Genomic DNA, 15,037 nt, shown 5'->3' with positions numbered 1-15,037 from the left:
TTTTTAGACTTAAATTTTACTATTTGTGGTTCTCTTCGAAGGGAAGGAGGAGTGAAAATAGACATCAATAGGAGTACATCTTTATTCATAACCTTTCTACTTGTACTCTACAATCCACCCACTGCCTCACACATAATAACCTCACTCCTCACTTTCACCCTGGCTCACTCCCATGCTAGGACTGTTACTCTTAGCTTCCCTGTATTCTTTCATGTCTCTGTTCACCTTGTGCAGGAGACCCTTCTCAGTATTTCCACCTTCTCAGTATTTGTTCCTGTGAGATTATTGCTCATTATTTCTTTGTGTGTAATGACTTCACCAGGAAGTCTGGAACTTCTGACCTCTGCCTATGTGATCCTGAGCAGGTCACTAAACCTGTTTGCCTCCCTGTGTTGTGAGGATCAAGTGATCCTCAAGTATTCCATTACAATGTGAGCTCCTTAAAAGACCTGTTTTTATTCTTTTATTAAAGACTGTTTTTATTTTTTCTATGTTCCAAAAACTTGCTCAGCACATAGTAAGTGATTAATGGATTGATTAGAAAAAGAAATGAGATTTCAAGGAAGTTGGTGGGGGAAGAAAGTTGACTGTACAAGTTCCCTTGACTATAATTGGAAAGAAGAGAGTCTGGGGGAAAAAATTTTTTTTCTAGTCCTTTTATTTGGGAAGAAAACATGTTTGCATATAGAACAAAATATATCTAACGCCATGCCAAGTACTTAATATATGCATTGAGCAGATTTTCAATTTTCTTCTTTTAACCCCATAGCCATATACATCTAATTCAGGTCCATAGATTGGGTTCCAGCCTAGGACTCTTTTGAACCATCTCCTCTTTATTTTGACACCAAACTTCCCAACCAAAACCTGTTCCTGATAGTAAAAAGTCAATAACAATTGGAAAGACACACAAAGTTTTGCGACACAATCTCTAGTCCAAGGTATGGATATAATAATGGATCTCACTAGTAACACTCCTGACAGGAAACTACCATTACCTGTGAAGACTTCAAGTTTAATCTCACCTAATCTCCAGTTTTCTACTGCCAAAGCTCTCCACCTGACTTCAGATTCTCAATAATTCTCAGTCACTTCCTTAAGTCTTCTTCACTACCTTGAGTGTCTTCTCTCCACTCCAATTAATCCTCTATGCAGCTACCAAAGTGATATCGCTAAAACATGTCATTTTCCCAGTCCTATTTCAAAGTGAAACATGCTTTATTAAAATCCCCTCATTGTTAGGGATGAGGAAAATGATTTAAGTGATTTATCCAAGGTAATGGCAGTAAAACGGCAGGTGATATTTTAATATATATTCTGACTCTGAATGTTATATAGGATCATACATCTGCCATACATACTGGCCTTCTTACTCTTTCCCAACAAAAAATATATCATCTGGCATCCTTTGTAGCCTGCTCAACCTGCTTGGAACATACTTCTGATTCATGTCTTTTCTCAGGTTCATGTTGAGCAACCTTGACTATTTTCCCCAGCTGTAAGTGTCTACTCCAGAAAATGCCCATTTTGAATGATAAATGGTTCTTAGTTCCACTGATGCTGTGAGACCCTGAGCAAAAATTATTTAACTGGGCCAACTAGGTGGCTCAGTGAATAGAGCACTGGCCCTGGAGTCAGGAGGACCACAGTTCAAATGTGGCCTCAGATGCCTGACACACTTACTAGTGATGTGACTTTGGTCAGGTCACTTCACTTCTCAGTGGTTTGGCAACTTTCTGGGACTATGTAAACTTGCAGAAAGTCTGCCATGTATTGATGGAGTGAGTTTCCTCACCCTGAAGTTCCATATACAAGGTCAAACCCTGATTTTCTTAGGTTGCTTTCTGTCCAAAAGAACATTACTTACTTGAGGGCAGGGAGTACTTCACTTCTGTCTTTGTATCCCTAGAACCTAACAAAGTTCCTGGTCTAATAAATGCTTGTTATATGACAGAACAACTTTCTGGCCCTCTGTTTCCTCTTCTCTGAAACAGAATAGCTTTTACTAACCTAAAATTTTCTGATTCAACAGTAACTTACCCATACCATATCCGCTGGTCCTTTATTTTGATCCTCTTTGAGGCCTCTTTCCCTAGTTAATTCTTGGTAGTTAATTCTTTCAGGCACTTTGCAATGTCTACTGAGATAGATAACTATGTCATTAGAAATCAAAATAAACTTTAGAGATGTATGAGTCTTTTAAATGTGGAAACTTCCTCCAACATCACAGGATAAAAACCTAAGACGGAAGAAGACTCAGTTAACAGTTTGGATTTCAAAGCATATCTTCCAGAAGTTTACTCATCAAACTAGGCTTCTACTACTTTTGGGAATATGCTTTTATAATATAAAAAAGTATGTTTTATAATTTAGGTTCAGAGTTATTCTTTCTATTTAATAAAACTAGACTATGAAAGTTAATTAAATTTTCAACCAGAAAATACACACACCCAATGCCCACAGTTTTGACATGCCCATTGAGAGGTCACTATAAAATAGCATTTTTATCTGGGGCTAGGTGATTTATACATATCTCTTCTGATTCTATCAATCATAAGAAGTTGTTTGACACTGAGCTGATTCGGTACAGCCCTAACCATAGTCATCCCTTTATAAATTTCAGGATGAAGAGATAATACAAAAGCTACTTATGTGTGAAGTACACTCAGCCAAGCAGCCCCACACATACTTAAGCTGTCAAGTTGGATCTCAGACAGGGGTGAGAAACCTGGGACCTCAAGGCCACATGTGGCCTTCTAGATCCTGGGGTACAGCCTTTTGACTGGGTCCAAGTTTTACAAAACACAAACCCTTTTTATGAATGAGATTTGTTTTGTGAAGTTTGGATTCAATCAAAGGGCCCCACTTCAGCACCTATAGGGTCACATGTGGCCAGGAGACTGCAGGTTCCCCATCCCTGGACTCTGAGACTTATAATGAATTTGAAGATCTTCACTGTCCCTTAACAGACAGACCTAGGGGGGAGTTTGAAGACCTCCCCTGCTTTGAAAGTAAACTCTGCCCCCCAATAGACTGAATTTAATCACATAGAGCCTGTGATGGATGGAATTTGCTGAAGGGTGCAGCAGAGGACACAGGAAGATGGGAACGGAGAAAGAACACTCAGGCAACCAGATAGAGAGGTTTGTGAGTAAATACTGATTTTTTTATTGGCTTGTGGGAAGGCTGAAGGATGCTGTGGCTCTCAGCATTATTATGGCTTCTTAATGTCTTTGGTACTATGACAGAATCAGCTTACTGGTTTTGGGATTTGGTTTTCTGGTGCATAAATAAATGCTTCAGTTCTATCCTCTTTCTGGAGAGTTTGATATATTTTGTGATTGAACATCAAAGCAATACTTATAGTCATGGTTTGTTTGGTTTTTGTTTAAAGCAATTGGGGTTAAGTAACTTGCTCAAGGTTACACAGCCAGTTATTTCTGGGTGTGGTGCTGAGTATCTGAGCCCGGGGTTCGATCCCCAGGTCATCCCGACACTGGAGCTGGTGCTCTTACTCGCTGTCCTACCTGGCCGCCCCGAGTCATGGTCTTTTATCATGATCGCGGGCGCTGTAAATATTGCATTGGCGCTAAGTAATGTAACGCCAAGGAAAGGCAACTTCCCAAGGTTCAAAATACCAGCATAGGTGCTCTCCATTTTATTCAGTGGCAAACCAAGAACAGAGAAGGTCAAAACATCATCATTCAAAATACAGCATTTACTAATGTGATTAAATAATCTCCAAGTACTACCCCACCCCAGGACCTTCCATTCATTCAATCAATTACAAAGTCCCTCTTCTAAATACTACTCCACCCCTAGGCTGTACCTTCATTTAGTCCACCACAAAGCCCCTCTTCTCAAATGGAGATTAGTTTCCAAACATAAGTAAAGTACATTCATTTGTTCAACCATAGAACACAAAAAGGTCAAAAGTTCCCCACCCCTGGATCACAATTGAATCTACCCCAGAGTTACATCAAGTTTAAGCACAGCACTTAATACCCAAATGGAGGTCTTTTCTTCATCTTGACAAGAGGCAAGTTCTCAGCAATCTTAGTTCCTGGGGAGACAAGGCTTAGCAAGGCCACAAGATACATTGCCAGTCTCTTCATTAGTTCATACTCTGTCTGCAGAACAGTCCTAGAACCCCTGAAAACATTAGCAAAACCCTCTCCCAGGATTTCTGTAAACATACAACAAGAAAATCTTTCTTCAGGGCTTCTGAACCAACAGAAAGCTTCCCAGACCCCTGCAACAACAGCACTGTCCTTCACGGGTGGACAGTATTCACTCTCTGTCTCCAGGACAGTCTGAGGAGCTCTTAGCCAACAGCCAGGTTCCAAGACTTCTTCAACAAAAGGACTGTCTATCACCAGTGGACAAATCTGGCAAAAACAACATCAAAACAGACAGACAAAGTACCAGCCAAACAGCCATGTCTCTTCAGTCCTTGGCAGTTCCGGGGGCAGGTCTCAAAAGTCCAGGGCGATTCAAAATGGCCCTCTGCAATCCTCTCAGTCTCTCTCTGCCTCCACGAGGATGCTGCTTCCAAAAAGTTCTTCTGCCTCTCTCTTGTCTCTCCAAATCTACATCACCAGCTCCTCCCAGTTCAGGATTTTCTTTTCACATCAACAAGTCCATCCCACAGGTGGGATTAACAAGCTCTGGGTTTTAACACAATCAATTTGAAAGCCAAGCCAATACAGGGGAATCTTTATATTCCATTACTATCACACAGCTACAAGAACATGAATCAGAGATAATCAAATCAAAGATGAGGAATAAAATCTACTCCTAGAAATGGCAATTAAATCTGCTGCAGTATGAGTTGGGGATTTTTTTTTTTTTGAGGTGGGAGGACAGGGTACTTGGGGTTAAGTGACTTGCCCAAGGTCACACAGCTGCTAAGTGTTAAGTGTCTGAGGTCACATTTGAACTCATGTCAGGAGGTCCTCCTGACTCCAGGGCCTGTACTCTACTCACTACACCACCTAGCCACCCTGGCACTATGAGTTTTTAAAAGCACCACTCCTGCTGTAAATTTTCACAAGGCTTTTCAACTTTTTCTACTGATTTCACAAAAAAAACCAAAATGTTTTGAAATTAACTCATCCTTAAGAAATGATAACAAAATAGATGCTCAGTAATGGGGGCGTGTGGCTAAACACATTAAGGAACATGAAAATAATGGAATATTACTGCAGCACAAGAAAGGATGAATAAGGGGCGGCCAGGTAGTGCAGTGAGTAAGAGTGCTGGCCCCAAAGTCGGAAGACCTGGGATCGAATCTGGGCTCAGATACTTAGCGCCACACCCAGAAATAACTGGCTGTGTAACCTTGAGCAAGTTACTTAATCCCAAATGCTTAATTAAAAAAAATGATATAAAGTTTGTGAGTCACAAGGGAAAATTCAAACAGATGGTATAAAGTGACATGAGCAGAAAGAGGAAAACACTATAACACAATGACTACAATGATATAAACATAAACAATAACCATCAAAACAAAAAACAATGTGTAATTATACTGAACAAATTCAACCCAAAGACAAGAAAAATAAATCTCTTTCCTTTGAAGGATGAAAAAATAGAGGTATAGAATACTTTTATATTGTACACTTTATATTGTCAGACTTGGTGATATTTGTTAGTTTTATTAGACTTTTAATAGTTTTATTAAAGTTTTATTAAAATGAATTTTCTCCCCTTTCTTATGTTTTTTTCCTGAGTACCGATCCCATATCACCAATTGCCTTTTAGTTCTTTCAAAGCACATGTCCTACAGGTATCTTGATCTCAACATGTATAATACTGAACAAATTTTTCCTCTCAAACTCTTCCAAGATTTCCTATTACTGTTGAGAGAATTACTTTTAGTCATTCAGTTTCACAACATTGACATTTTCCTGGACTCCTCATTCTTGGTCACCCAGCGTATAGGATCTATTCTCAAATCTCTTTTCTACCATCATAATATCATAACATTCCCTTCTCCAAGCTCAGATAACCACAATTCCAGTACACACTCTCACTTTTACCTAGACTGTTGCAATACCCTCTCACTGGCATCCCTACTTCAAATCTTTGCCCATGCCAGTCATCCTCCATTCAATAGCCAAAGTGATTTTCATAACACACAGTTCAGTCACTTCTCCCACCTCAAACTCTTCTGGCTCCGTATCACCAAGCTCTTTATAACCTGGTACCTTCCTACTTTTCTAGCATTCTTCTATTATATTTTCTCTCCACATCCTCTAAGATGCAACTTCTATGACCTATCTGCTATTTCTTAAACACACCAGTCCATCTCCTGACTATATGCATTTATTCCATCTATTCCTAATCACTTGAATAATCTTCCCTAATAGAAGTCAAATTTCTTCATGATAGAGGTTATATTTTTAACTTTCTTTGTTTCCCCAAAACTTAATACACTACCAAGAACAAAGTAAGTAATAAATATTTGTGGAATGACTGACAAGGGATCACTTGCTGGGGAGTGTAAGGTCCCAGGGAATGGTATTTAGAAATGAGGATGAAATTAAAAAATAAGCAAACAAGGGGCAGCCAGGTGGCCCAGTGAGTAAGAGCGCTGGCCCCAGAGTTAGGAGACCTGGGATCGGTTCCGGCCTCAGATACTCGGCACCCACACAAAAATAACTGGCCGTGTAACCTTGAGTAAGTTACTTAACCCCATTTGCTTTAAAAAAAAATAAGAAAGCAATAGTTTTAAATTTATACTAAATTTAATTAATGACATATTATACTATATATGTGTATACATATATCTAAATAAAATTTGACTTAATTCTTTCTAAAAGCCCTAAGAAAACTACAAATTTTCTGAATTTCATTTTCCTTATTACTAATGACATAATGGGTATACTTAGAACCATTAGAAATTAGACAAGAAAATGAAAAGGATATATCAAACTCATGTTGTACATGGAATTTAGGCCTTTAAAAATACTATCTTGGGGCGGCTAGGTGGAACAGTGGATAGAGCACCGGCCCTGGAGTCAGGAGGACCTGAGTTCAAATCCGGCCTCAGACACTTAACACACAAAAGCTAGCCATGTGACCTTGGGCAAGTCACTTAACCCCAATTGCCCTCCAAAAAAAAGGGGGCAAAAATAATACTATCTGTGATAATTACGATTACCAGTTTCTCCTACTTTTTTGTATCACTATAAATTATATAATTCCCCTTCTATTATTTCCATGATTTCCATCAGTTCTACTCTTGGAAAACTTTTCCTTTTGAATAAACTTCTTGATTCTAGGCCTGCCACTGTATACAGGGTCACCGAGAGGCCTCCCAAATTTTCCTTTTGATGAGATAATTTTTGTACTCATTCTCTAGTGCCTCAGCTAACTTGGCATATAAATAAATATTTGTTAACTGATTGGTGATTGAGAATTCTAAGGAATTCTGGGGAATATATAGAATTTGCTCTGTTTTAAAGCTGTATCTATGAATCCCATCAATTTGGAAATATAGCCCAATTTCACTTTAATTAGTTGGCAATTTCCCTTTCTAGTTCATTTTATAGATGAGGAAACTAAGATAAACTGGGTTAAACGATTTCAACAGGGTCACACAGATAATAAGTGTCTGAGGCCAGATCTGGGGAAATGAATCTTCCTAAATCCAGTCCTGGCACTCTATCCAAGGCACCAACTAGTGGCCATAGGCATGCCCTATATACCATGCATTAATGCAATACATAAAAATGACTCAGGATAAATCCATCAGGGTTTAAAGAATTGAAATTTTTCTCATTACCTAAATAAGAAGACTTGCCCCTTGAGACTGGTAACTTTTAAAAGTGGGAGAGGGTCCTCTTCATCCCCTACACCCACCACAGACATACACAAAAGCTAAACAGCTTTTGGACCCCTCAGAGAGACTGAGATGCACTTAAGCAGCAGAGACGCATATTCACTTAAACACATGGAGAACTATACTTTGTCCAACTCTGGGCAGCAATAAGCACTGAAACTGAAATCTCATTCCAGCTCTGCAATTCACTCCCTATTTACATATTTGTACAAACATCATGGGGATAATTAGTGTATGGTTTGATTATTTAACATGCCATTTATCTATCCCCTTACAAATTTAAAAGCTTTTTTTTTTAATGGATCCTAGGACAAGTTAAGTAACCAGTAGCCTTCAAGCAATGTTATCCAAAGTATCCAAGTACTGTATTTTGTAACAATTATAGGTTAGCTAACCGCAGCCTGAATCATCACAGACCAAGACAACCTTTTTTTTATTTTGGGTGCCTGATGTTTTCAAACAGGATTTTTCATTTAGAAGTACTTGGTCCCAAGATAAGAGAGAGTGAGGATTTGCTTCTTTTTCCAATACACTAAGCTGCTTCACCACTATCAACTTCATTGCATACAATCTCATAATTTCAGTAAGAAATTCCTTCTTACCATATATGAAGTAGCATTGTTATTTTCCCTATATTCAACTCACCTGAATTTGAGTAAGAATCTTCTGATCCTACTATTTCAAGATTTTGTGAATAAATCTAAGTTAAACTTAGAGGCACATCACTCCTGCATGTTCATTATTAATTATTCCCAGATGAAGAATCCTAATGTATTTAAAGCTGTCCTTATACCAAAATTAGCCACTTCCCTCCCTGCTACCAAATGAAAACAATATGGTCTTTAGGATAACAGGAAGGAACACTAACCACCAAATTCACTCTTCTGCTTCACTTTGAGTATTGAAGGATTTCAATTAAATGATGACTGCAGTATAAGCATAAATGCAAAGACTTAGCAGAAAATGGGTTCAAATTCCACTTCTGACATGTATTTACTGAATGAACTTGAGTTCATTTCATTGAGGGCCTCAGTTTCCTCACCTACAAAACATGAGTGATAAAAATGTCCAAATTTTTTACCTTCACAAAGTTGTTCCTAGCACCAATGAAATAATACATGTTAAAATCTTCATAACTTTGTAATGAGGACTCATTAAAACAGTGACCAATCATTACTTCAGAAGACCAATGATGAAGAATATCCTGCCTCTTGTACTAGAAGTACAGAAAAAGTTGTACACTCTGAGTAATGGTCAATGTGTTGATTTGTTTTACTTCATTATACTAATGCCTGGAAGGGCTACTATTTGGTAGAAGGGATGATTTAATGGGGCAGTTAGGTTAATAGTGGACTGACTGCCAGGGCTAGAGTGATGAAGACTCATCTTCCTAAGTGCAAATAGGGCCTCACATTTATTAGCTGTGTGACCCTGGGCAAGTCACTTAATCTTGTTTGCCAGAGTTTCCTCATCTGTAAAAGGGGCTGGAGAAGGAAATGGCAAATCATTCTCGTATCTCTGCCAACAACATCCCAAATCAAGTCAAAAAGAGTAAGAAATCACCAAACTTAACAACAAATGTGTTAGAAGACAGTGATAGACACACACACACACAGAGTATCAATAAAATAGGTTTTGAATATACAGAAAACAAAAAATCTTATGTAATAGAAGTACCTGGATTCATACTTCTCCTTTTTTGTTCTTAGTTCTTTACTGAAATGTTTCTTAATTATTATATTAACACAACAAAAATGAAATGCTTTAAAAACTTAAATTGCTACATACAGATTTGTTTCATTGAGATTAAAATTTCTTCAAAAAATAATTTGGTATTTAGTGATAATACACTTGAAGAAACCATTGAATGAAGTAAAATAATTCTGACAAGAAATGATATATGTAAGCAGCATTTCTTATTTTCCCTAAACTTACCTCACTGAGGTTACAAAGAAGGTCTTTGTATCCTACTATTCTGGATTCAATGAATAAGAAAATGTCCAATTTATACCTATACCATTCATAACTGTACAGTCATTTCCACTATCAACCTTCACTTTATCAAATTGAAGGGTCTTCGAATTTTTTTAGTATGTCTTCATACAGCAGGGATCCCCAATGTGATACAAAACTGCCATTTCCTCCCCATCATTAAATGAAATGGCTCTCTCTTCAAAGTAAGAAGAAGAGACTTGAATCATTCCCAGACTAGTGAGATCTTCCGTAGTCTAGATATAGGGACAGTACCGGTACCACTAGAAACAAAGAATCAATGCTATGCACCAGTTCCTCATAGCTTAACAGTCCAGTGATTTGTTCTCTGCCTCTCAGGCCCTTCTTCTGAGTTACTGCTTAATTCCTTGGGTCGCCAGGGTAACCAACGGTCCCAGAACTTATAAGGCCCTGTAACAAACAGTTGGACTTTGAGCAAGTGACTCTCAGGATGCAAAATGATTTTTAGCCCCTCACAATAATTCAGAAGTCTATAACTGCTCTCTTTGATGTGGTCTCCCACTAGAGAGTTTCACATATCAAAGACATATAAACTATTTGTTCTTGTACCTAAGTTTTGAAACTATATCAAGAGGAATAGAGTTAAGATGTCAGGAGGAACATGCTAGGGAGAAGGGCTGTTACACACCACAATGGGTTTCTTAAGGAGGACAATAGCCTCCTTTGCCTGGAAGAGGGAGAGTATAAACTCCTATAAGTATGGGAAGACAGTTATGGGAAGCATGGGAATGGCTGATTACTCAAAGAGTAGGAAGAAAGTATTAGCCAACTTTCTGCTGTTTCCTCAGCTGAGGAAGGTCTGAAAGACCAGACCCAGGCCATGAGGTCTGACCCTTTGGACACTATGGCAACCCCAGCCTCCCAGAGTGATAGCACTGACACAGAGATGAGCAGCTCCGAGTCCAATTTCAGCCTCTCTGTGGGCTATTTCCCCTCACATGATATAAATGTCTGTGAAGAAACAGGCCCAGAGAGTGATTCCATCCATTTCCTCCCACCGATCCAAGGAGCATGGCTGACCGAAAGCATGGGGAGACCCAAAGGAAGATATAGCCAAGTTCAGAGTGGCCCAGAACAATTTTCCAAACTTAGCATTGCCCTAGCATGGGATATTGATCTAGGCCCTGACCAATCAGACTCAGTATCTGACTGGAAATTAAACAGAGAAAATAACTGGGCAGGCATGAAGCAAAAACGAAATACACACCAGACTATGGGACAAAAAGATTGTTTTGTTCAAAAGCTGGAAAGAGATATTCAGAACGAAGACATTCTTGTCCCTGGGTCACTTCCAGAAGAAGATTCCCAGATCACCACGGTTTCCGTTCTAGAAAACACCAAAACCACCACTCAGTCCATCCAATATGAGAATATGTCTCAAGACTCTCCAACTGTTCAACTGGCAGAAAATAGACATCTGATCCAACCAGTCATGCCACAGGAGTGCCAGCTCACAGCAGCAAACGAGGTTAAGTATACATAATACTCTGTGGATGTTGCACTGGGAAATCACTTTCCAAAGGGCAGAGGTGTGCAAGAGGAGCTACCAAGCAAGAGGAAGAGGGAGAGTGGGAGGGGACAGAATGAAGGCTTGCTGTGGGAAAGCGCAAAAGCCTAAAAAGCCTTAATTAATCTCCCCTGATGGAGGCAAGCTGGATAAGCTGAAGCAGTTTGGGGTGGTGGGAAAGAAAGTTCTGAAGGAAAAAACAGGAAAGGAAATTATTATCCTTCAAAGTAGAAGAAGGAAATGAGATGTAAATAGGAAGACAAAGATGACTAGAGTGAAAGTCTCAAGCAAATATATATGAACTAGGCAGATTCTTATGGGCTACAATATTAAAATACTGCCATGGTATTGGCAGAAAATGAAGGACCAAACACTTTGTAAAATTTCCTCCTTTCACAAACATTGCCAGAACATACTAATGAGGTGAGAGGAAAGTCACTCTTTTCCACACCCATCTCAGGTGGCATAACCCCTCATTTCCTTGGCAGATGGAGACTTGGCAGTACAGGAAGGAAACACCAAACTTCAAGAGAACAAGCTTGGGAGAATCTTCCTCACTCTCCACGGGAAGGAGGGAGGACCAGGCTCCTGCTTCCCCAGGTATACAGTCACTATCCTGCTTAAACATAGGCAAGCTTCTCCAGTGGTTAAGGAAGCGAGTCATTTCCTCACTGTCAGGGAAAGAACAGTCCCAAAACAAGTCCACAGAGGGCATAAAACTGCTAGCTCAGAAACGACAATGCTCCTGCAGAGAAAGGAGAGTTCAGCCTCAGGACACTCCAAAATCCACTTACCTATAGCCACTGGATTTCTGAACTTTGTAATAAGACCTCTCTCACCTTCCCTACAGGGTCACCTTTTGCTCCAATAAAATACAACTTTTAATTTTGCCACTACTGGTTTATATTCCTTTAAAATTTTCTAGGTTACAACTCTTGTTTCTGATTAGTAAAATTTATTATATAATCTCAATTTATATAATGCTTTAAGAGTTTCAAAAACTCACCTAAGGTCCCATGAAGTAAAGAGCCATAAATTATGGCAGGCCTGCACAACGTAGGGCCTGTAAGGCACTTGCAACCAACCCCAGCCACCCTCCCAAAGCTGGCCTGCAAAAAAATGTTAAAGAAAATAAAGTGCTATGCCCTTGCCCAGCTCAACAAACCTTCCATTAGTCACTATTGTCCCCTTCATGTAACTTGGTAGGTGGGTTACCACAACCATCCATCTCCAGTCTGAGAAGAGCAAGAGTTTTTGGTAGTTACTGGTGTTGAACAGGGACAAAGTGAGTGCATCCACATATTCTGGATAGGTGGCAACAACCAAGGCCTCCCTTGTTGAGCTGTCACCCTCCGACTTACATGAGTGTCTAGCACTCTCTTCAAGGTCAAACACTAATTCAGTATTTCTTTGTATGTGAGCAGTTCCTCTGGAGATTTTTTGGTTCTAATATTAAAGTTTTTGAAGTAACTTTTATAAAATGAATGATAAAAAAAAAGGAAAATTGAAACAGAACATAAAAGCATTTAATGTGGAGTGAACAAACAGATACTTGTTTACTTACACAAGTAAACAAGTCTCTTTGTTTGTTGATAAGTAATAGCTGTCTCCCATTGCATCCAGGACCATCTCCAGTAGTCCTAATCTATACTCCAAAAGACAAAGTGAGGCTAGTGACTTTGAACAGTAAATCACAAAAATCTCATTCACATGCAATTAAGTCATGCCATCACCTTCCTGAGGTCATGCTTCTCTTTGGGAATGAAGGACAAACAAGAAGATACACACCAGTGAAGACTGGAGGGGAAGGGAATTCTTCTAATTTGGGAGTAAACAGGAACAAATGTGAGAATGTCTTTGATGTTTTGATCTTTGTCACCAGTTTGAATCAAAACATCCCAACTAAAAATTAGACACCAGTGCTGAGCAAATTCAAGTGTCCCAACTGTTGAAAAATCTTTTTTTCCAAAAAAGAATACTCAGAAAATGAAGCAGCTAAGATTAGTTTTTAGATTTCTAAAGAAATTTATTTCAAACATGATTCCAGAGTATGATAAACTGATTGCTGCCAAGAAGTGTAATACATGCCCATTAACTAAATGTAAACAATAAGTAAGCTTGAAAAATGTATTAAAACTGCTTAAGTAGTATTTTTAACATTAATGTGATTTCATGATGAATAAAAATCTTAAGCAATAAGTGTAATTGATATTAGTGTAAAATTGATTATAGCTTTCTTTGGAAAGTGAGTGAATAAAAACCTGAGTAACTAAAAAAAAACTTCCCTGCAGCCCTACTGCTGCAAAGTTGTACAGTTCTGAATTATGGTATAACAAAGAGTGGCACTAATTTAAAATTTGCTAAAGCCAATGTTTTCCTCCCTGTCCCCTCCCCCAAAAAAAACACTTTTTCACACTCTTCCTAATACACAAATTATGAACCAAGAAAAATCTTATGCCACCAAGCAAGTTTGGCCAACTCGGACCAACAGTTTTTCTCAGTATCTATCCCTACACATTTTGAAAAAGAAAATAAGAGGAAAAAAATAAGCAAAAATACTGGGAAAAGTCTGGAAATATTGAAATTCATAAAAACTTGTAGAGTTTTTATTATAACAAAGGAATGGGATAGGAATGTTTTCAGATCTCTTCTTTTGAACCATTTTTGTTCCAATCTTTTAAGACTCACTTTGAATTCTTTGAGGTAGTCTTTTTTCCATTTATTTTGTTGCAGTCAGTGTGTACACAGTTCTTGACTCTATCTTCTCATTCATTATTTGTTTTTTCTTTCAGTATTTATTTAATACAATTACATATTACAATTTTAAAAACTTGAACTCAACATTTTTCTTCCCTCTTACGAAAAAGCAATCGAGTTTCTAAATTCTAAATTTAATCACACTGAAAAAGAAGACACAAACCAAGAGGAAAAAAGCTTAAGAAAAATGAAGAGAAATTGTATGCTTTTATCTGCATTCAGACTCCATCAGGTATTTCCCTTTTTATGGATAGTATTCCTTTGGAATAGTCTTAGATCACTGTATTAGAGGCAAGCGAAGTCATTCAAAGTTGATCATTGAGAGTTCTACTCATTTCACTTGTATCAATTTCCAGGTTTTTCTGAAATACCTGCTCATCACTTCTTGTTGCATAATAAATATACCACAACTTGTTCAGCCCAATAGATGGTCATCTGCTCAATTTACAATTCCTTACCTCCATAAAAAGATTTGCTATATTTCTCTGTATAAGCCCTTTTCTCTTTTCTATGATCTCCTATCCTATTTGCTGGATCAAAGTGCGGTTGACCTCTGGGAACAGGTCCAAATTGCTCTCCAGAATGGTTGGATTAGTTTATAACTCCACATTAGTATCCCAGTCTTCCCAGCCCTCTCCAACTTCCTCCCACTTCTTCAACATTTATCACTTCCTTTTCTGTCATATTAGTGGAGTTGTTAAAGCCTTAATTTCTTCATTTGAACACTGTTCAGACTCTTTGACCATTTATCAATTTGGAAATGGCTTGTCTTCTTATAAATTTGACTTCAATTCTCTACATATCTGAGAAACAGAGCCTTTATCAAAACACTTGCAATAAAACTTGCTTCCCAGCTTTGTTTTCCTTAAATTGTTTTGTTTTTAAATTCAATGTTATCTTACTAAAAAAATTTT

General features: G+C 38.3%; 1 protein-coding gene across 1 annotated transcript; it reads left to right on the top strand.

The window, feature by feature from the left end:
- The first annotated feature begins 9,426 nt into the window (after window positions 1–9,426).
- On the top strand, window positions 9,427–13,981 carry LOC138168110 (uncharacterized protein C12orf71-like). Its single transcript, XM_069097139.1, has 2 exons — window positions 9,427–11,327; window positions 11,855–13,981. The coding sequence occupies exons 1-2, from the start codon at window positions 10,680–10,682 to the stop codon at window positions 12,164–12,166; spliced, it is 960 nt and encodes a 319-aa protein (XP_068953240.1). The 5' UTR covers window positions 9,427–10,679; the 3' UTR covers window positions 12,167–13,981.
- Window positions 13,982–15,037: the final 1,056 nt, after the last annotated feature.

Source organism: Petaurus breviceps, unplaced genomic scaffold (assembly GCF_028583685.1).
Source record: "Petaurus breviceps papuanus isolate PSGF00001 unplaced genomic scaffold, PetGlider_PUasm1.0 351203, whole genome shotgun sequence".
Classification (NCBI taxonomy): domain Eukaryota; kingdom Metazoa; phylum Chordata; class Mammalia; order Diprotodontia; family Petauridae; genus Petaurus; species Petaurus breviceps.
Note: the sequence above shows the minus strand (reverse complement) of the source record. Positions and strands in the feature narration are given on the sequence as shown.